Here is a 24,473-nt window from a genome sequence, read left to right as displayed (position 1 = left end):
GTATTGGTGAGGTAAAACAGAGAAGAAACTAAATCCTAAATAAGCTAAATTTACAGTCGATGATATATATTCTTGGTATTAAATTCAGCTAGGCTTAGATCAATGATGACAATTTTCAATGCAGCAATGCGGGTTAGTTTTCTAATAATAAGAAAATGGAGAAAAAAAGTTATTTGTTAAAATTATCATTGTTCATTTTTGATACTAGGTGATAAAAAAAATTAAATAAAACTCTTTCACAAAAAAATAAATATTGTTGCTAACACATTCATGGTACTAATGTACAACCACAGAGTACAATGGTTAGATCATATTTTAGTTGTTTAACCTCCTACTAAATAAAATCTCGCGGTTCAAGGATTCCCTTGCATCATATTTATTTAGTTGACTCTTGTTCGTAGATTTTCAGCTAAAAAACATTAGCAATGTTTTTACTGGAAGAAAATGTATTTCAAAATGACATTACATTCTCCCTTTTTTTGCATTCGTGATAACTACTATTTTCGCAAAACACAATGCCCCTTTTCCGAGGTTAGTTTTGTCGTTTCTTTCTCTGCTACCACCAGCAGGTACCTCACCGAACACTTTCAAAGCGTTTGTATCCATTCGGATGACATGATCCAGCCAACAAAGCCTCTGGATCTTTATTCGCTGCTCTGCCTGTGTCGCCGTACAACACAATGCACTAGTATTTTTGCTACATCGTCTGAAGCCTACATATATACTCAATAAGCAATAAAACTTCCTCCCTTTCATTACCTTACCTACTAGATGCAGTTTCAGCGGCCGCCGTAGAATAATGGGTTAGCGCGTGATTACCATTCGGAGGTGCACAGGTTAAAAGCTCTGGGCACGAAACATAAATTGATTGAAAAAGTGGTTTCAAATGGATGCAGATAATTTCAAACCTCGCTTTCTATTTCTGTTATAAAAAAGCTTGTCATCAAAAAATCTTCTGCCATTGTGAGGCGGCGTAGATCTGCAGATCTCTCCATTTGTGTAAAACATTGGTCCAAAACAAATAGGATGATGAGCACGGCCAAATATTCAAAAAGCGTGTAAGCGCCAATTATAAAGGGTGGTTAAATTTCAAGGCCCCTAAAAGCCAACGACACCGTTGGACTTCTTTCATTGAGGTTTTTTGAAAGAAAAGGTGTACGTCGATAAGCCAGCAACAATTCAAGAGCTAAAGGATGAGATAATTCTGCACATTAACGGCATAGAACATCAATTATGCCTCAGCGCCATCGAAAATTTGGACCATCGGATGGAGGTGTGCCGCCCAAACATAAAGATATTAAAAGAAATAGGTATATATATACATACATATATGTATATTTGGGGATGGTTTGAAAGCTATGAGCCAAAAATTGTAAAAAAAATAGATTTTCTCAACATTTTCAAATCAGTTTGTTATAATTTTTTTTTTTCGTCTAGTCAATACTTATAATTATTCTGAAGACAAGAACATAAACTTTTAATTGGAATACGAGATATCGCAAGGTGAATCTATTAAAAGTGGTAGCAATAGTAGCGACCGTAGTCGGATGGGTTGGTGCGTGACTTCCATTCGGGACAGCGTAGGTTCGAATCTCCGTGAATGAAACTGCAAAATTATAGAACAAGTTGTTTTCCAATAGTAGTCCCTCTTCGCCAGGCAATGGCAAACTTTCGAGTGTATTTCTGCCATGAAAAAGCTCCTCATAAAAAACCATTTGCCATTCGGAGTCAGTTTAAAACTGTAGGCCCCTTCATTTGTGGTACAACATCAGGACGCACGCCACAAATATGTAGAAGGAATTGTTTGAATTAAAAACGCAGAAAAATGCACAACATATCAATGTTATAGTCGTAAGTTTTACTAGTTATAAGTACCCATCGCATAATTATCCTTTTAAAATAAAGAACATGAGTACTAACTAATTAACTATTAGGAGGAAGATCTCGGGCAAACACATAACAAAAGTGTACGCGCCAATTATTTATTTATTTCTTGGAGACCAGCTGATTTGTTTTGATATACATACGGATGTCAACAGAAAATTAAATTACGATACGTTTATTAACATTCAAAGTTGTAATTTGCAAATTAAAAATTTGTATTGAATTTGAAATTTCACAAAATGGTTTCGTTGGCCTAGTGTCACTAGCTTTAATGAATTTGTCTTGAGATATAGACATGAGTAAAATACAATACATTTTCATTGAAGAAAGTGTCTATACTAATAATAATAATATTTATGAGACTATAAAATCCGTTTCGGAGCTAAACCAGATAAACCGAAATGGGGTTTTGCTACTTTTAGAATCTGAGGTCAGCATTAGATGACCACGAAAATGTTGCACTGGGTAATGTAGAAGTACAATCATGGTAGATGCAATTATTTTAAATAACAAAGCTTACCGTTATCTGTAAGTAGTTTATAATTTCTTCTAGGACAACCGGGTTGTAGTGTAGTACCACCGTTAGGCCAAAAATCTGCCGTACCAGTGCTTACTGGTGCTCCGTAAATCCAAGCATCCGTATGAATTACGTCCACGAACTCGGCGTCATGCTTGCTTAAATGATTTGAAAACGATCCATAGAATAGAGGAAATGCAGGATCTAGGGCTGAAATTCTTGCAAAGAAAAAAAATTTACAATACATGTCAAGGACAAAAAAGAAAGTAAATAAATTCAAAGGTTCGTTATAAAGTTGCATAAAGAATGTGGTAAAGTTGCATATGAGCACACGAGCATACGGAATTTCTCGATCTTTGTTTATAAAAATATGTATGTATGTCAAAAAATTCTGAATCTGTGGTTAATTAAACCTTTATCTTAGGTTTATATTCGTGCTAGATCAAGTAAAGTAAAGTACATTTCGTGCTTTGTAAGTTTAATTTTTTTAAGAGTTGTCATAGTAGTGCATGTCATAAATATTTATTAACATACACAATAATAGAACCGTATGGTTTTTGTTATTATAAAATATGAAATCTGTTTTATTTCAATGAAAGCTACATACATACATACTTGCATAGTTATACGTTTCTAATTTAAAAAATAAACACAACGATTTCTGGAGTAAACAAAAAGTTCAAACAGGCCCGTGCGCAGACCCTCAGATTTAGGGGGGGTTCCAACTTTTGTTGCAGTCTGATATAACTTTGCTTGTGTTTATAAATTTATGACACAGTACACGCTAAAGTCACAGTTTTGGATATGATGAATCATTGATTGTTGATAAATAAAGTTCGAACGCTAAATGTGTATTAAATTAGTGACGAATTAAACTAAAATTGCGAAAACTCGGCCAATTATTATTGATCGATCGATCTGATTTTTTCAAGGCAGATTGAATATACTCGAGCGCTGCCAGCAAGCCGGTAGAAATATTAATTTTTGGAGATTAAGCGATATAAATAAACAAAAGTTCAATTTCCCTACTCCGAATTTTCATTTGCAAAAAATAGGCAAGGAAGTTTGAGTTTTCGGTAATTTTTCGACAAAGTCGTTCTCAGGGTATAAACATATGGTATACGGATCATCACATCAATCAGCCCATAATTGACCGAGTTTTGACAATTTATTTATCAACGCATCGGGCCGAGGGCAAATTGCGATGTATTGAGTATTTCAAAATTTCTTTGGGAAAAATTATAATACTTATAATAATGTTTCATCTACTTTTGAATAATTTGTCTTCAAGGAAGGCAATTTTTTTTTCTAAAAATGTTGTGTCATTTCTTAAAGTAATTATAAACAATGAGATTTTGCATAATTTTTTCTTCTCTGTGCAGATGATGGGAATACAACATGTGTATCTTATATACGTACATATATTATGATTGGGAGCAATACTAGAAAACAATTCAATAAATATTATATATTGATCGAAATTAAATATTTTTCGGGACTGTTAGCAATACAGATTTGTATAATCTAATTAAAATTACATTGAGCCCTGGTCATGTCAGTCTATTATTGCGACAAACTCAGTATACCTCGGAGAGGACTGATTACATTGCCCCGACGGTAACATTCACAGGAATTTTGCTACTATCTTTCCATCTCAGGAGGAATGCAGTAAGGCATTCTCACTATGCAACTTCTTAGAACTGAAAATACTGTACATCTTCCTAATATCTGCAGTGTATTCCAAGCGGAAGTACTGCCAATTGGGTAAGCTTGTAGGTTACTAATTGCAGATTTTCTTTCAAAGGATTTTTTCGGATAGCCAAGCTGCAAGTAGGAATAACCTTATCCCCTAGAGTGAGAACCCTACCGTTACCTTAATCTGGGGCCCGCAACATCGGAACATTGAAGGTAACGAAAAAGCAGATGAACTGGCAAGAGGTATATCTGCCATTAATAACATTGAAGGATCTGGATTCACCCCACTGGGTGCAATCAAGAATACAATTTCCTCAAAATACCTCCGAATCGCGGATTCTAGATGGCGAGACCAGAAGACATGCAAAATTAGCAGAACGTTATGGTCCCCATGGTCGGCAAACAAGCAGCGAAAATAGGCATCAATCACAACGCACACTGTCACAGCTGTAAACAACCAGAGAAAAAGGAAACGATTTTCCATCTCCTCTGTGAATGGCCTGCCCTATGGAAGGAGAGAATGTCAACCCTGGGCAAACCATTGTTCGAGAGTCTCGAACTCTCTGTCGGACTTAGACGTCAACAATTTAATAAGGTACATATCTTAAGATGTTTTGTCTTTGCATTCTCATATGCATTAAAAAAAAATTGTATTAGAGCAAAGCAGAAACATGACTTTGTTTTTACTTTTCAATCCAATCATCAACAATGCACTGAAAATAAATTATTTCTGTCAAAGCGAGCTATAATGAATCGGCTTGCTTTGACAATCTGAAGCCAGAAAGCAAAGAAAAAGATACATGCGAGTTTTGTTTTTAAACTACCGTTATCACCTTAAAGAGATTAGCCTAGACTCCACACAATAATACAGCAGAAATCACATACAAATTTTCCCTGCGTAATTATTTTCTTATTCAAACCACTTAAAATTTTGATAATGATATACAACTTTACAACATCATATGAATTTATAGAGCATACATGTATATAAATATATCTATACATATATATATGCATACACACGTTTATATAAACTGTGAATATTTGATAATACCACTTAAATTGATTTGATGCTTTCCGAATATTAATGACTTCTGGAACAATCGTCTTGAGACAAGTAGAATTGAATTTCAAAATTCTTCTATGAAAGAATCAAAAATTAAAATTTATTGATCTATTATATTAGCAAGCATTGTTAATCAAATAAGTTGTTTTGCCAAAAGTCCACAGATTTTTATATTCTGAGCAAAATACCTTGGAACTTTTTTCTTTTTGCCGCTACGTCTATACACTTCTCTGCCAATTATACCAGCCATTTGACCTCCAAGTGAATGGCCCACCAAATGGAGTTTGTTTATATCTAAGCCCAACTCAAACATGGCAACCAATGTTCTGGCAAGAACTGATCCAAGCTTTGAATTCAGTTAGAATTGTTAAAAACAAAAATGATACAAAGTTATATATTATATAAGGATTAAGTTTTTGAGTATCCCGATATTACCTGTTTACAATTGATGACAGCATCGAACAAGTAATTGCCATTGGCCAATTCACCCCAATCCAATACAATAAGATTGACATCGTTCCGTTGGAGATAGGCATCGACAATTACGTGCACACTCTCAATATCCGCGTCTTCTAGGTAGCCATGCAAATATATTACGGTATTCTTTGTTTTTGAGAAATTTGAATCTTCCAGTAGTGCTTTGTAATCATCCAGAGCAAAAATATCGCTGTCAGCATAGGTCGGTCTGAAATATAAATGTATATTTCTGTATTCCCTAAATAAAAACAAGTAAGAAAGTACTACTCTAAATTCGGTCCAGATCGGTCCATTTTAATAAAATTTAGTTTGGGCTGGCCGCTATTTTTTTAAATCAAACAAATTCATACAAAATGAGAGCTACAGACGGAATCATATATCTGTTTTTTTTTCTATACTACACTAAACCAATTTAACGACTATTAATACATATTTTTTTATTAAATTGTTATAAATTCTTTAACATATTCCATTCAATTATAATTACTATCAAGTAATATTTTTCGACAGGAAATACCTAAATAAACTGGATGACACTTGACCGAAATTTACATCCTTTGGCCACCCGTTCAAATTTCTGGAGCAAGATCAAGAGGTTTTTTCGTTTAAGTCTGCGGAATTGCTCATCTGAGCCGCAGAGTTGGTATGTTTTTCGAGTCTTTTGGTATGAGTTGCAGCATATTGTTACACAACTTCAGATACCGACGTAATCCTGAGGTCAGTATTGTGAAAAGCAATTGGATAGAGTGAGTAAGAGCAGTAACAACATGTACTCGTACATATAGCAAGTCGCGGAAATATTTTATTTTTCCTACAGCCAAAGCAAAAGTAACCTGCGAAATAATATTCGAACCAGGGCAAGAAAACTGATTGAACCCGCGTTTACTAACGGGTACCTGTCTCGCAAGGTAGTTTAAAAGGTTTTCGAATTAACTGTGCCATAAGCAGTACACTCAGATTCCCAACATCAGGGAGTAAGATACATGTGAGGAGGCGCAATTTCGATGGGTAAACCACTCAATAATGAGAGTTATCGACGAATTGCAACTGCAAAAAGCACGTATGAGCGAAATAACCAATTTTAATTGGAATAAAAAACACTGAGATGCATGTACTAATAAGTTTAATTGATTCAATCGATTTATAAATCATATATTAAATGATTTGTTATGGAATAGACGATAAAGGCAATGGAATATGTAATTTTTACAGAGGCTGAAATTCACTTAATTTTTATCCGGAGGAGATTTTACAATATTTAAATGAATTATAGAACACTGAATATATGTAATATTGAACATATTTTACAATATTAATTTTAAGCACGTAATTGCACTCAATAGCACGTATTTTTCATAATAATTCTTCCTTTAACAGAACAGGAACTAAAGCTCAAATTTATTACACAAACTTCGTCACATACGACAGGTGATTTTTACAAACATACAAATGCATAAGAACGGTTTAATTTATATTTATATAAAGGAGTATTTGGATCGACCAGACACTGAGAAAGAGCTTGGACAAGCTGTTATACAGGACCTGTGTTGGAATCCTTTTCATCCTTTTGAGAAATTGGCAGACCTCGTACTACATATGTATATAGAAATGAAATCTCTCGGACTAACAGGGAATGAATTGAGGGAAGAAGAGTAGTTGACGCCTTATGCCCCAAATAGGAGATAAAGGAGCCTATAACAATATATTTAAAATTTAATTTATTTTGAAGGCTATTGGATTCCATCAAAAATGATACTCCCACCATTTAGTGTTAATCGATTGTTTAAATGTTTTTAATATTATATTTAGAGGCCGTTGGTTGTCAATTACATTTTGTTGATGCCTTGAGCAAGATGTTTCTAATATAAAGACCATCACCAACTACCTATTACCAAGTCTTCACCGCATTAAATATTGGGTCGAGGAATAAGTTCATGGCGTTTTTATATTTTCTTTTATTTTGCAACGATTTGTTTGCTGTTTAGCAAAGAGTATTTTTTCTGCTCTATAAAAATATGTTAATTATAATTATATTTTTGAGTTATTTAATTTTTTATTAGTTTTGAGGCTTAGAAATGGAATACCCAAGAGGCAAAAATCAACATTTTCGATATCTGCTCTTCTTTGCTTTTCATTGAGCAGCCCGGGACATTTGCGACGTGTATGGAGAAGGTGTCATAGGCGAGTATACACGGAAATTGTTTACAAAGTCCAAAAATGGCGACTTTGCCGGACGGAAAGCCTTCTGAATTCAATGAAGAACGTCTCAAATCATTTTTGATGGAAAATGGACGTCAAATTGGAGAACAGTCAGAATTGGCGGTAAAATTAAAGTTGCCTTCAAATTACTTCTCACCATCTCGCCCGCCCACGAGCAACACGCGGTTATTATTGTTGTTGTTGTTGTTGTAGCAGCATAAACATTCTCCATGCATATACGAGGAATGCTGCTGAAGTGACAGTCCTTGGCTAAATATCCGGCTCGTTTCGGTTACGTAGAACCGAGTGTTGTAGGAACGAGCAACATGCGGGCATAAACAGCGCTTTTTGTATCGAAGCATCACGGGAGATGAGAAATGGTGTCTATACATTAATATAAAACAAAGAAAGGAATGGGTGGCTCCAGGAGTTACGCCAAAGCCGAGAGTCAAGCCGGATCTTCATCCAAAGAAGATCATGATATGTGTTTGGTGGGATTGGGAGGGTATATTGCACTGGGAAATGCTCTAAAAAAATGCCACGGTCAACATGGAGCTCTACATAGCCCAGCTGCACCATGGAATGGGACTTTTTGACTAAAAAGACCTGATCGACATGGTCAAATCATACTCCTTCACGACAACGCCAGGCACCATGTTGCACAAGTCGTCAAAGCCGCACTCCGTATTCTCCGGACCTTGTACCGACTGATTACCATATATTCTTGTGAATACATATGAAGCTCCCTGAAAACCAAAGAGGTCCTTAAAAACTGGCTCAACAACTTCTTTGACACCAAAGCAGGCGATTTTTGGTGGAACGGGATCAACTAATTTGTCGAGAGGTCAGAAGGGGTTGTAAACAGCAACAGCGAATATATAATTAATTAACTTATTGATATAATTATTGTTTTTTGTTTAAATAAATAAAAGTCTTCGGTAAAAACGCTACGAACTTATTCCCTAGCCCAATCTAATTTTTTTGTGCTATTTTCATTTAGAATAGATCGGAGGAGGCGAATCTTTAGAGATATTTATGCAGAAATCTGCACCGAATGGCCCAAGATTCCACTCTGAATCCCTACAACGGCCCTAATCAATGCGCTTACAGACACGACATACTTATTGCAGGCAGAATTGAAAGCAATCAGGGAAAGCTGCAAGACCATTTCTGACATCATGCAAGCCGGAGCCAGATGGCTATCTTCATAGATAGTCAGGCTGCTAAATTCAATCAACATAACTTCCAAACTTGTAATTCAGTGTATAGAGGATGTCAAATCGAGCAGCCAATCGCTCGATATCACTCTAGTATGGGTTCCAGGTCACATGAATGTCGAGGGTAAGGACTAAGGCGGAACTAGAACTAGAGTCTCGCTATTGAAGCATTGCAAGTAGACGATGGAAGGGACCTGACTATGCCATGACCTGACTATAACGTATCAAAGACCGAACAACTAGGTGCGGTCAACAGAATATCTGAAGACTAGCCGAGGTTTACACTGGAAGTTAGGGAGCACGCGACTAGATTAAACAACCCTATATGCTGTAGTTGTGGAAGCTTTGCATGGCGGCGCTTGGTAAACTAATCCTTAACTTTTTTCTTTTCTTTCAACGGAGTGGCTATAGGAAATAACACTGTAGAAAACTCAACTACCAAAGACCTTTGTGGATTGTGGCATTAGAACGGTGCTGTTTGTTTCCCCATTTCAGGAAGCAAAGCCACTCAAGTAGCATGACTTAGTTACTGCAATACTTGCCACATTTCAGTTTTATATGGAAATCGAATATGATTTTAGTTTTACAGTACGGCAAATCATAATTGTGAGTACGAATATGAGGAACTGTTAAGTTAATTGAAATAAAGCAAAAAAAGTCATCCGCATGTACCGATTAAAGCGTCGATGTTAAATGTGAGGAAAAATCGACATACTCGGATATTTAGAATGACAAACAGCATTATGACAAAAAAAAAATAGTGATGAAATGAGGAAAAATATTTGATTTCATTTAAACTTAATGGAAAATATAGAAGTTCTTCCTAAATTAAGAAAAATGTTTATTTTATGAGCTAGTGAACGTACTTGTAAATCATGCATGCATAGGATTATAGTAAATGTTCGTACCCGTAAAAAAGTATAAATTTCGCAATTGTCAGATCAGCATGGGCCGATTTTAAACCCATCAATAATCCTGAAAATAGAGAGGAAAAATGTTTTTTTATTTTTCATATTTGCAAATATTTTTGTTTGAATTGATAATAGAGAAGCACACATAGTGTGCACAATGATAAATAATTCGAAAGCTTTTATATGTATCTCCATCATCACCCTTTTTTGCGTATATTTTCGAATACACTGATTCAAAATATGTTGCATTGTGTTTTTCCGAAATATCTATCTACAGTTCACTTGATTAGAGGCAATAATTTTTATCGAATAAAATGGTTGAAAACTTCTTAATTCTAATAAAATGGGAAGGCAGAACGGTTTAACAGATCGCGAAAAAGGACAAATCGATATCTTGATCTAAGCGAGTTTTTCAAATCGCCAAATTGTCAAAAAGTTGAGTCAAATATGATATCGGAAGATTGCACAAACTGTAAATCTTCCGATAGGTTGATAAATTTTGCGGCACTGTGTAAGGGATTTTTCGAAAGACATGCCCAGATGTTGTTTTAAAACAACACCTTTCGCTATTTATATTCAAAATACTGCCCTTATCAATTATATGTGAAAAATGACATCATCACCACCATGAGTACGTCTACAGGTGAAATCCTCCGAGAATGTCGAGATATCGATGATTGAAGATTGTTCAACAACACTTCGCGCTACCGCAGCAATATTCTCAACAGAATATCCAGTTTTTGATCTGTCATCTGAATTTTTATCTTCGACGGAATAAGTTTCTTGAAACTTTTTCACCAACCTTTGAATTGTCGACTCATTCAGGCGATTATTTCCACCAAAAAAATTACGAATTTTGCGATATGTTGTTCTTAAAGATCGACTCTCATAAGTTTCAATAATTTTAACACACACATGGCAAATGTTAAAGATGATGTTAGATACCACTTTTTTGTTTATAGTGTATGTTATATGAGCTGGAAATATTTATGGGAATGTAAGCCATATAATATTAATATGAAATGTACCAAAATGTACCTCCGACTTTTTTAAGTATTTTCTAAATAAAACCAAATATGTACCCCTTATGCTTAATTTTTTATTGACTTATTTTATTATAATAAAATTTCGACTAGTTTTTGTTAAATGTCCATTAGAACTGAAGAATTGTTCTCAGTTCCTTAATATTGTTTGAACATTCCCATGAGGGATTAAGGGGGGCAAGCTCCTCCAGCACTTTAAAATTTTCCATAATTTTTTTATACTTTAAAAATTCCTTTACAATCTAAAGAATATCTTTTCAATGTTTCAAGCTTAATAGAAAGTCTAAAAAGTCAGTGAAGCGAAATACGTGTTTTCCGCGCCATCGAATAGAACTCAAAAAGTAATCAAGATATCAAATTAAAATAATACAGGGATATTCTTTAAAATATTAGCTTTAGCATGAACGTCAAATTTTATATTAACAAAACAAACTACAATAAAAATATTGTTTTGATCAATTTATTTCTAAAAAAGTGATTTTTTTTTTCTTTTTGACTTCAAACTTTCATTTTTTTTCGTTAAAAATAGGAAAGCGCAAAGTGGAATAACTTATTTTAATGAAAAATTTTTGTCTGGTTGCTTTCAGTTGACTACAAGGCTATACAGTCCACGGCGCAAATTAAAGGAGCCACGTTTGAGCAGCTGGAGCGCCGCCATTTTTTTTTTTTTTCAAAAAATCTTTGTATAATCATTTAAGCATGAATATTAATATGCAATTTTTAAGATAATAAATACTCTAAGTTTATCGCAAAAAATAATTCAAAGCTTCTCACGAAACTTAGGCGATCAAAGTTAACGAAGTATTTTCGTTGACATATTTCGAGAGACCTAGTTTCCGCATTATACTACATAAGCGGTATATGTCCAGTCAACATCATCAAAAGTTTCAATTCGGAGTATAGAATCGTCGTTAAGCCATCTTGCCATATTGGACGTTACCGCATACTTATCAAATGATGAAGAAGCAAAGTAAAAGTGCAGTTTTGGGCCTGTTGGTAGAAGTGATGACAGGCATTAAATTGGAAGGGTTTGTTTATTGATTGATAATGCAAAGCTGTCTCGCGAAGGATTAAAAGTCGTAAAGAAAAGAAAAAGGAAATCAATTAAATTTTTGCTTAAAAAATAGAGTTGATGAAGGAAGTGCTGCTGTAATAACAGATCTCTGCCCCAGCAATTACTATATGTATGAAAAAAACTTTTTATGTGCGACGGTTCTAATATAAAAAGAAAAGTTTTAGGTGCAAAGTCCACGGACTCCGAAACTTCAGTATACCTCCACTGTTTCTAATGTAGCAGACTTAGCATTTGCTTGCAGGAAGCTGGTAAAATACTTAAAGAAATCGGACCTACAACATGCGTTGCAAACATTATTGAAAAGTTGCTGTTGTTGTTGTTGGTGTAGCACAAAAATTTCTCATACATATACGGGGAATGTTGCTAAGGAGACAGTCCTTGGCTGCATATAAATCCGGGCCGTTCCGGTTACGCAGAACCGACTGTCTTGGGAACGATTTTTGAAAAGTCACTGCCTCACGTGCGGGAACTCCTCCATTGCAGGTAATTGGTTGCCTATTAACAAAATTTTAAGAGCAAATAGTCAACAAAGTAGCTTCTTCGTCTTCTTTATTGGTGCGATAACCGCTTAAGCGCTAAGTAGGTGCTAACCGGCATCAGTTGGAAACACCAAGTGAAGCCAAATCCTTCTCCACTTGATTTTTCAAACGCAGAAGAGGTCTTCCTCTTCCTCTGCTCCCGCCAGCTGGTACCGAACGACATGACCCAGCCAACGAAACCGCTGGACCTTTAGTATTCGCTGCTCTATGTCTATGTCTCATACAGCTCATTCTTCCATCGCCTGGGATACTCGCCGTCACTAACCTGCAAAGGTCCAAAAACCTTCCGCAGAATCTTTCTTTCAAACACTCTAAGCGAAGCCTAACCGGATGTTGTCATAGTCCAAGATTCTGCGCCATACGTTAGGACGGGCATGATGAGAGCCTTGTAGAGTGTTAGTTTAATTCGTCGAGAGAGGACTTTACTTCCAATTGCCTCCATAGTCCAAAGAAGCATTTGTTCGCAAGAGAGATTCTCCGTGGGATTTCAAGGTTGATATTGTTATACGTGTTAACGCTTCTTCCTAGATAAACCTCGAAATCATAACTGTCAACAGTTATGTGGGTGCCGCTACGCGAGTGCGGCGAATGTTTGTTCGATGACAGGAGGTACTTCGTTTTGTCCTCGTCGACCACCCGACCCATTCGCTTTCCTTCTTTATTCGGTTCGGAAAAGGTAATTGTGCCTGAGCGATTAAGTTCTGCGGCTCGCACGATCTTTTCCAGCATCAGGTTGAGGAAGTCACACGGCAGCAGGGGTGACTTGTCTGGAACCTCGACGGTATCAACGAGGCTATGCAACGTCATTTTGCATATCCGTGTTAGTTTTACGGAGGTACCAATTCAGAAATCCCGGAATATAGGAAACTGCTGTCGAATGCATCTTTAAAATCGACAAAAAGATAGTGTGGGTCGATTCTCCTTTCATGGTTACTTTCCAAGACTTGGCGTGTTGTGTATAAATATATAAATATATGAATATACATAAATACATATCGCCAATTCTTTAGTAGAGTTGAGTCATTCGCAATTCGTAAACTGAAAAAACTTAAACGCCTAATGATAAGAAAGAAGGCCATGGTAAGATGAGTAGGCAGAACATAAAATTTGGATATTGCGCTCTGAAGGCGAGCTGGGGGAATACATAACCGGTGTCTCCTATGCTTTCTTTAATTGTTTGGTTGATGAATATTTTGTTTTATTTTTTAATAGGTATTTCGTTTTTTATTTAACAGAAATACATACAGTGGTGGTCACGATTTTAGCACACTAGAATGCAGTAACATTCACTTTGCGTTTATTGCTTATATTCAAATAATCTAGCGGCAATATTTATCCCTGGCGGGTCTTTGTAGAAAGGAGAAAGAGAGGCCTTATAATCAGAACCTTGATTTTTTCTCCTTACTTATTAAAACTGGTTTAAATACAAGCACTCTATAATAATGGAGGACACGAATTTAGCACACATATGGATATTTCTCATTTATTTTCAAAGAACAACACATTAGTGAAAGAAAAACTTAATATTTAGTTGGATATCCCCCACTCTTGAGAACAGCATCGCATCGGCGTGATAGACTTTCCACTAGGGCAGCACATCTCGTCTGGGGTATTCCATACCAAGCAGTTTTAATCTCCGACCACAAATCGTTCAAATTCCTCGGTGTCACGGCTCGAATATGCTTCTCGTCATCATTCCATAAATTCTCAATCGGATTGAGATCCGGTGATTGAGCTGGCCACTTCAAAACACTAATTTTGTGATCCTCCAAGCAACTTTTCACCAATCGTGAAGTGTGCTTAGGATCATTGTCATGCATGAAACGCCATATTAAGGGCATATTTTCCTCCGCATAAGGAATCATGACATCAGTTAGTATGTTTTTGTAAACATATTGATCCATACGCGAATCTATTTTGTGTATGGGTCCAACACCTCGCCAGGAAAATGATGCCCGAACCATGACGCTTCCACCACCATGCTTCACCGTTTTTAATGTGTAGCGAGGATCATGTTCCTTATTTTGCGGTCTCCAAACATATTGTTTCCCGTCAGATCCGAGACGACAGAACTTCGATTCATCGCTCCATAAAATATTTTTCCAGAAATTTATTGGTCTATGGATATGTTCCCTCGCAAAGTTCAGCCTGGCCTCCAAATTTTTTTTTGACACGAAAGGTTTGTGTTGAGCTATGCACCCACGCAACCCGTTTTCATTTAAACGCCTTCTAATGGTTTTGGAAGAAACATTTATTCCATATTCCGATAAAACTTGCGATTTTATGGCATTAGAACTCTTAAAAGGGTCTGTTCGCGAGGCTTTGCATATTAGTAAATCCTCCCTAGCTGTTGTCTTTCGGCGTCGTGGGCGTTGTTTTACCTTCTTAAATGTCTTATGGCGCTTAATATGAGCAAGAGTATTATAAATCATTTTGCGTGAACACCTTAGAAGTCGGGATATCTCAGACACAGAGCTCCCAGAAGAATTCATACGTTGAATTACTTTCCGCTGCGCTTCGGAGCGCCAAGAACCTTTCGCCATGTCTAACATATTTTTTTTTCACATTAATTATAATCAACATAATAGCTAAAATATAAAAACTTACCATAAAGTTCAAATACTTAGAAAAAATTTTGTGGGAGGAATTATTTATTGATATGTGCTAACTTCGTGTCCAGCGCAAACAAGCAGCTCTTGCACTCAACTGAATTTTAAGAAAAAAATTGCAAAACAAATGCTACGGATTATAACGGTTCTTGTTATTTTAATTGTAAACAACACCCAGAGAAAAATATTCGTAGTGAATTGTCGAAAAGCAAAGAGGAAAGTGGGACAGTATCAAGGTTGTGTATAGTGTGCTAAAATCGTGACCACCACTGTATGCACATACATACATACAAACTCTAAGCCTCTAATACTATACATTCATAGGCGCAGACACAATGGCATGATTCGTTAGTCGCGGCGACGCTGAAGAGTCTGAAATATTGCATATAATATTACAACATATACAAGTTCATTCATAAGCACAAGTATATTTCTCAAAGGAAAGTACATTCATTCATAAAATACGAGCACCACATCTTCCCGCACCTGAACCGCCCTCTTGCCAATTTACATATGTGGACGAAGATAAAAAAATCTAAATCTAAAATTGAAGAAATCATAGAAAATTGACCGAAAATTCCTATTGCCGCGAATTTGATGAACCGTGATCTTTTTGCTATGTCAAATACCTGCCGGTGCCTATGTAAACTCATATATATGTACATATGAATGTCGGTTTTTATATGGGTACGTGCAAGGGAAATATTGTCGCAGTGAATGGTTTTTGGCAAGTGCGCGTATAAGCATACCATATATTCAAAGTTAATTTATGTGAGCGCATTCTGTTTTGTTCTGTTTTCTCGTTCACATAAGAATGATCTTCGGATGCTATTTCGAATATTTCAAAGATAACGTAATGTTTGTGTTAGCAATTTTCGTATCAAATTGATAACTAGTTATGAATTGAAATACAATATAATATAATTTCTTTTTCAATTTTATTAAATAAAGGGCATATATTTTTATTAACATTTATAGATTAATATAAATATGTATGCATATGTATCGTAAGTATAAAATTATCTACTTTTATAAAATCATATTCATTAAAATATTTTTTAAAGCACTTTGCGAAAGGGTTTGCGAACATAGCCTAAAGAAGCAATTTAAAATTATTTAGCCAAACGTAACATGGGTTCCTGGTTCCTGCGATATTGAGGGGACTGCAGGGCCGATAAACTAGCGAGACTTGACACCAACACTAGAAGGCTAATTTCGTGCGGGCACATGACTTCTGTAGAAGCTGTCTAAATGAATAAGAGGAAGATACGATTTTGCACCTTCTAGTCCAAAATAGCTCTGGAAGTATTCGATGCGGTACCAGCTGGTGGTAGCAGAGGAAGAGGAAGGCCTCCTCTGCGTTGGAAAGATCAGGTGGAGAAGGACTTGGCTTCACTTGCTGTGTCCAACTGGCGCCGGTTAGCACGAGAAAGAAACGACTGGCCCGCTTTGTTAAACTCGGCCAAAATCGCGTAAGCGGTTATAGCGCCAATTACGAAGAAGAAGAAGCCCAACATACATCTCCCCCCAGATGCAGATTTATTATTTTAGATAGATAATCTAGCTAGAAGATCTTAGCTCGGTGGAAACTAGGGACCTTCTAAAGCGATTTACATTGGTTTTAGGAGAGGTAAGGGCTCCATCACAATGATCTATGAACATGAGCGTGTTCCACAGTGACAGCCACTTCAACCCAACCTAACTTAAGATTGATATTGGTAAGTAATCATAGTTTAACTCAATAATATGTTATATATTATAAATGTTTATTCTTACTTGACTTTATTTTGACTCCTTTAAACATGTTGGCTGAAAAAAAAAAACAAAAGTTTAGTATTTAAAATATATTTATGCATGCACGTAGTTTCATATTAGCCATAAACAAAATGGTTCATTTAATATTTAGATGAGTTATACTCATAATAAAAATAATTATTTTTTTTTGGCGCATATAACTATTGTAAAAGCTCCCTCTTTCGGGGTACTAATTTTTATTTTTGCGATAAAAAGGCTTAGTTTGGGGAAAAAGAAAGAAGAATTAGAAGAAGATTATTAAGTAAATCTTTAAATTTTTGTATTTTTTATAAGTTATTTTACAAGTTAATAAAATTGAAGGTTAAAACTACATAAACAATTCAGCAAAACTCAAAAATACTTTATCTTCGTATAAACTAAACAACACTCAAAAAAATCGGATTTTATTTCTTACAGAAGTATTTTGCTTTTATCCAGTAGTGGTATATAAATATAGTGGTATTTATTGCAAATAAGAGTAAAATATACAAAATTTGATAATTACTTATTCTAGTATTAGGAAAAGCTCCTAATAAAAAAGTATGTACCTTTCTAAATCGAAAAAACCTTCTCTATATTCTCTTAATATTGAACAGCGCGCCAGGAAATGTTCCATGATTTCAAGCTCGCTTAAATTATTACTCACGAAACATCTGGCTCCAACCCCCATAGGTGCATAGCACCGCCACTGCACTCATCGTCATAAACGCCGAGATAAACCGCGGGCTTAACCAAAACCGCCGCTGCGAGAGGACTGTCCTAGTAGCGTTAGACCTGAAGAAGGCTTTCGACACAGTCAGCCATTCCACGCTACTAGATGACATTTATCAGTCGACACTCCCGCCAGGGCTAAAGAAGTGGTCATCAACGGTCGCCACTCGTCAGTGATTTTTCGTGACCAACATTTAAACAGAGGAAGATTAAGCAAGGTGTTCCGCAGGGTGGTGTCCTTTCACCCTTGCTGTTCAACTTCTATGTCCCGAAACTTCCCCAGCCACCAGAGGAAGTCCCCCTGGTCACATTCGCTGACGACTGCACGATAATGGCGTCGGGCAATGACATCAATACCCTGTGCTCCAAAGTGAACAACTACCTCACCGACCTTTCTCGCTTTTTCACTGCGAGGAATCTCCAACTTTCCCCCACTAAGTCCATGGCGACCCTCTTTACCACCTGGACAAAGGAGGTCAAATTGCCTCTCAAGGTAAAATTTGATGACACACCAATTCCACCTGTAAATAATCCCAAAACAGTTTGCTCTCCTTCTCCGCGCACACAACCGCAATTGTCACTAAAGTCCGAAATTGCAACAAGGTCCTCAATTCGCTTGCCGGCAGCACTTGGGGCAAAACAAAGAATTGTTGCTATCAACATTTATGGCAATTGGCCGGCCGGTTCTAAACTATGCTGCGCCTGTCTGGTCGCCTGGAACCAGTGACACTACAGACATGCCAAAACACTGCCATTCGGACAGCGATGGGCTGCCTCCTGATGTCCCCAATACAACGCTTTCACAACGAGGCCAAAATGCTACTTGTTGAGGAGCATAACAAACTGCTCAGCAAGCAGTTCCTGTTAGGGTGCTATCGGAGGTTTCACCCTTGCAGACACCTTTTTGAGCCAGAGCCGCCTCCTGGGCACGTCAGGAGACACCTACTACACTACGCTGACGAGATTCAAAACAAACATACACCTACTGGACCAGACAGTGTTTAGACAGACAGTAAACGACGTTCACCCTGAGACTTTTACCAGCTTCATAAGCTCCCGTCCAGTGAATGCCGTAATCAGAGTCCAAACACCAACCATTGCAGATAAAGAGCTTCCAGCTACCCCGTAAGACCCGCGTAACACTGGTACAAATACGTTCTGGATATTGTAGCAGCTAAAGCTTATCCAGAATTGACCCCGACATACCAAACTTATGTGCGGCACTAACCACCTTTTCACATGCCCTTTAAAACCCACTCATCTAACACCCCTCTCCCTCTGGACCCAACTTGTCGAAACAACAAGTTTCCTGGGTCTACCTTTAGATGAGCCTGACGAAGACGACCGATAATATGCTCTACACTGACGGGGCTTCTCTTACAACAACAATAACCAATCTAATTCACTAGACGCGGCCTCGGTAGTCTAGCGTAAGTGTACTAGCCTGCCATCCCAGAGGTTGTGGGTTCGAATCCCACGTAAAGCACGGTCCTCGCAGTCCAAACTTACCTAGTTTCCTAGTTTCAAAAAAAAACAAATATAATACAAGTTAGCGCATTGCACACTTGCAAAGCTAAAACAGAGATTTGATGATTCCCTTGAATCACTCCCACGCTACTGGCTGTTCGTAATTAGATCGCACAGCTTACTCCTACGCCTGCCCGTCTTTTGGATTTTGCAAATAAACAAATCTTACAGCGGTCAAGCTGATCATCAATTTACGTACGTGACTTTTGGCAGCTTGAGGAATGCAGCTGAGAATGCATTCGTACCAACATACAAACAAAGCTGCCGGCGCAACTACACCAACACAAACTCAATAGCTACACCGCAAGTAGGGATTTAGGGTAGATTGTAAGAATATAGTTTTTAGTTGAGATTGGAGTTTAATAAAGAACGGTCGAAAGTTGAGATTGGAGTTTAATAAAGAACGGTCGAAAGTTGAGATTGGAGTTTAATAAAGAACGGCAAAAATTAGAAAAGTGGCGCCCAACTAGCAGGACAACTGAACCCAACTAGCAGAATAACTGAACCCAACTAGCAGAACAACCGAGCCCAACTAGCAGGACAACTGAACCCAACTGGCAGAATAACCGAGCCCAACTAGCAGGACAACTGAACCCAACTGGCAGAACAACTGAATCTAACAACGAAGGATACAATCAACTATTTGTGGAAACGAAGGAAACCTGCACGGCAGAAATGATTGCAATACGTGAAATAATAATACTGTAAGTAATTGTTCGGTTTTGATCCAGTGCAATTAAAGAAAAGTTATATAAAGTTTTTGTAAAGCGAAATACCTTCGGCTCTTTCTTACCCTTTTTTAAAAAAAAAAAAAAAGCAAAACAAAATTAACATGAGTGTAACTAGGGAACAGGTAATAGAAATTTTAAGACAACAAAATGAGCAAAATAAAAAAGAATTAAAAGCCCAGTTGGATGAAGTGATGCAAACTCTTCGGCGCTTAGAGCCGCCATCCGCGGAGAGTTACATTCCCGTGGAAATAAATCCAACTGTGGTCGGGGGCAACACAAATATGGATTTAATAAAATCTATACAAGAATTTAAGGGGGATACTGCTTCTTATCCGGCCTGGCGTTCCGCAGCAGAATTCGCCATTGGCTACTACAAAGAGGGTTCAGAGCAATATTATGTTGCCATGGGGATATTTAGAAACAAGATAGTAGGCCCCGCAAATGCAACGCTCGCTTCCTTCTCAACTGTTTTAAATTTTAAAGCTATAATAGCTAGATTGGACAAAGCATACGCGGACAAAAGACCGCTACATGTTTTGGAAACAGAGCTCAGCGTTCTGAGGCAGGGGAGTTTGTCAATCTGCCAATATTATTATACGGTAGACAAGCAATTAACACTCATAACAAATAAAAATATAATGACTCATTCAAACAATACGCAGCTTGCCGCCGCGCTCAATGATAGAGCTAGAGAAAACGCATTAAGAGTTTTTATTTCTGGCCTAAAGCGGCCGTTATGCGACATTCTATTTTCTGCCAATCCTAAAGATTTGCCTTCTGCACTGGCTACTGCCCAGGAGTTAGCGAACAACCGCATGCGTTATGATTTCGCCAGAACATTTGCGGTTAACAACGTAGCAACTACCACTAGCCCAAAATACCACAATAACTATCCTGGCAATCCCCAAATGCTCAAGGACACCCCTACTCCAATGGATGTAGACCGCGGATCCTCCGCATTCCGACGTACAAAACAGTCCAACCAGAGTTATAGAAAGGGAAATGCCGTGGGAGGGCACCCCAAAAGGGATGCTAATCAATACGTGAATAAACGGGAGCACAGAAGGGGAGATTCAGTAAATTCACGGAAGCCGAAAGTGCAACGGACCAACCATTTGGAGACAACCCCAGAGGTGGATCCACAAAAGAAAATTACTGTGGACCGTGACAGTGATTCGGATGTCGAGATCGCTTCCAATTTCGCGATGGAAGACGAGGTTAATTTTTTAGTATAAGGTCGCTCCTACCTTACATTACCAAGAAGGCGTCGGAGGGGCAGGAGCTTAGGTTACTGATTGATACAGGAACTTCAAAAAACTATATCAAAAATTTGAGCTTCCTAAAGGGAATTATCCCTGTGGAGAGACAGTTTACGGTCAAAACTATAAACGGATGTAATCTCATAGAAAAAAAATGTAAGGTTTTCGTTTTGGGGAAAGTCTCAACTTTCTTCATTCTTCCTAATATAAAGGGCTTCGATGGTATAGTGGGATACGATTTCCTTAAGGAGATAGAATCTAAAATTGATACGACATCCGGATACTTATATTACGAGGGTGGTAAGGAAAAATTAAATAACGTCAAATGTGAGCAAGTTAACTCCATATATTTGGACAAGGACTCGGTCCCAGCTCTTGTGAAAAACGAGTTTGACTCTATGATTAAAAAGAATTTTAAGGCCTTTGCCGAACCTAACCGCGCTTTGCCATTTAATACTAAGGTCAAAGCTAAAATTCGTACCACTTCCTCGGAACCAATTTACACCCGATCTTATCCATACCCGGTTTCGGCGGCAGGATTCATTAATAAGGAAATAGAAATACTGTTGAAAGAAGGAATTATCCGAAAATCTAATTCGGCGTATAACTCTCCGGTCCATGTAGTGAATAAAAAAGGCCTGGATGAATATGGTAAACAAAAGCTCCGCATGGTAATCGACTTTCGAAAATTAAACGAAAAAACGATTGCGGATAAATATCCTATACCAGATATTTCTACCATATTGGCAAACCTGGGCAGTTCCAGATTTTTTACTACTTTAGATCTAAAGTCTGGATTCCACCAGATAATCCTTGAGGAGAAGGACCGCGAAAAAACAGCCTTCAGCATTAACAATGGCAAATACGAATTTAATAGATTGCCATTCGGGTTAAAAAATGCGGCCAGTATCTTTCAACGGGCTATTGATGACGTCTTGAGAGACGACATTGGCCAAAGTTGCCAAGTTTATATGGATGATATAATCATCTTTTCAAGGGACGAAAAGTCTCATATTCAACATGTCGATAAGGTACTGGGGAAGTTGGAAAGGGCCGGTATGTGAGTTTCAGCAGAAAAGACTAAATTCTTTAAAGATAAGGTTGAGTTTCTTGGCTTTATTGTCTCTCGAAGGGGGATAAAAACATGTCCAAATAAGGTCAAGGACATAATCGACTATAGGAAGCCGGAAACACTTCGAGCATTACGCTCTTTCTTGGGTCTGTCAGGTTATTATAGAAGGTTTATAAGGGATTATGCGTCTATCGTCAAACCATTAACAAAGTATCTTCGGGGGGAGAATGGCCATGTGTCATCCCACAAGTCCAAACACACTAAAATAGTCCTTGATGACGAGGCCATTCAAGCATTTAAAAGGGTAAAAAGCATTTTGGCATCGGAAGATGTTTTGCTGTTTTATCCGGATTATGACAAAACATTCGAACTAACAACAGACGCTTCCTCTAGCGCTTTAGGCGCGGTCCTCTCCCAGAATGGTCGGCCCATTACAATGATTTCAAGAACATTATCAAAAACAGAGGAGAATTATGCAACCAACGAGCGTGAGCTCTTGGCTATAGTGTGGGCCCTTAAAAACCTTCGACATTACTTATACGGTATTAAAGACATCGTAATATTCACAGACCACCAGCCTTTAACTTTCGCTATTTCGAACAAAAATCCTAATACAAAAATGAAGCGATGGCGTGCGTTCATAGAAGAATTTTCGCCTAAATTTGTTTATAAACCCGGCAGAGACAACGTCGTAGCAGACGCTCTGTCCCGTCAGTTTTTGAATAATATGACTGATACAGATGCTACAGCACATAGCGAGTCATCGCTCTCAAACACAATTAAAACTATCCAGTATCCAGTAAACCAATTCAAAAGACAATTCATTTTGACGAAGAGGGATCATTATCACCAAAGTACAAAAATAATTTTTCAGAAAAAAATTCGTTATACTATAAATTACGACACAATAGTAAATTTGTTGCATAATCTTAAGAAACTCGTAAACCCTAGCGTTACAAACGCTCTTTGTTGCGATCTTCCGACACTATCAGAGATCCAGGGACCTCTTGTCGAAGCATTCCCGGGGGTTAAATTTATTCATACAGAAAAATTTGTAATCGATCTAACGAATCCGAACGATCAACAGGAAGCAATAGCAACGGAGCATGCCCGTGCCCATCGATCTCTGTCCGAGAATTTTAAGCAAATTCTATCAGAATACTACTTTCCCGACATGAGGAAAATGCTCAGGTCAGCTGTATCAAATTGCAAGATCTGTCTGGAAAATAAATACCAAAGAAAACCACCAAATCCGGAAATTGGGAAAACTCCAATCCCAGAGCACCCAGGAGAAATTCTCCACTTAGACATTTTAATTACTGGAAAGCAGCTATTCTTAACTGCTGTTGATAGGTTTTCAAAGTTTGCAATTGTTAAACCTGTTATTTCAAGATGTACCATTGATATAAAAGAAGCTTTATTAGAGGTATTAGGTATGTTCCAAAACACTAAAACAATTGTCACAGATAACGAAAGAGCGTTTACTTCAAATTTAATTAGAAACATGCTACGCGATCATTTCTCCATAGAACAGTTTTTCGTACCCACCTTACATAGCGAAAGCAACGGACAGGTCGAAAAGTTTCATTCAACCCTTTTGGAAATAGCCAGATGCGTGAAGGCACAGCAGCAGATAAGCGAGGTTAAAGATCTGATTTTGCTTGCTGCTTACAAGTACAACAGAACAATTCACTCGGTTGTAGATTCGAAACCAATCGAAATTTTGCAGAACTGCCCAGCGGAGAAATTTGGGGAAATTAGAGATAAATTAATAAGAGCCCAGAATTTAGTATTGAATAGATTGAATGAGAAAAGAATAACCAAAACATATCAGCCTGGTGAAAGGGTGTTTCTTCGACGAAATAAGCGATTGGGAAATAAATTTGAGAAGGTGTTCGTGGAAAAAATAGTAGAAAGAGATTTAGGTACAACAGTACAGATAGAAGGCAGGAAAATTCATAAAAGTAATTTACGATAAAATCAATTTCAGATTGCCGCTTGCCCTAGTCTTCGTCACTAGAGCCAATTTAATTGACTACACCTCCTCACAAGTTATCACCATCCCTCGGGGAAATGTGGCTATTTATAATGAATTCATTTACCTCGTGCACGCCACCAACCTAACAGATTATCGCCAGATAGCTTAC

At 37.4% G+C, this 24,473-nt stretch overlaps 1 protein-coding gene across 4 annotated transcripts in view; it reads right to left on the bottom strand.

Annotated features, from left to right (window-relative positions):
• Window positions 1-24,473, bottom strand: part of LOC128863423 (lipase member H-A) — a 37,773-nt gene that overhangs the window by 567 nt on the left and 12,733 nt on the right. For 3 of the 4 annotated variants that reach the window (XM_054102574.1, XM_054102575.1, XM_054102573.1), the window contains exons 2-6: window positions 17,009-17,041; window positions 9,964-10,030; window positions 5,598-5,847; window positions 5,351-5,508; window positions 2,405-2,619 (exon numbers count right to left, since the gene is read on the bottom strand). In XM_054102574.1, coding sequence (XP_053958549.1) covers window positions 2,405-2,619; window positions 5,351-5,508; window positions 5,598-5,847; window positions 9,964-10,030; window positions 17,009-17,036 — 718 coding nt within the window. In that variant the 5' untranslated portion in view covers window positions 17,037-17,041. The remainder of the gene's footprint in view (window positions 1-2,404; window positions 2,620-5,350; window positions 5,509-5,597; window positions 5,848-9,963; window positions 10,031-17,008; window positions 17,042-24,473) is intronic. The other variant, XM_054102576.1, reaches the window with a different exon arrangement.

This window comes from Anastrepha ludens, chromosome 5 (genome assembly GCF_028408465.1).
Source record: "Anastrepha ludens isolate Willacy chromosome 5, idAnaLude1.1, whole genome shotgun sequence".
Classification (NCBI taxonomy): Eukaryota; Metazoa; Arthropoda; class Insecta; order Diptera; family Tephritidae; genus Anastrepha; species Anastrepha ludens.
The sequence above is the reverse complement of the archived record's forward strand: the minus strand, read 5'-3'. Positions and strand labels throughout refer to the sequence as shown.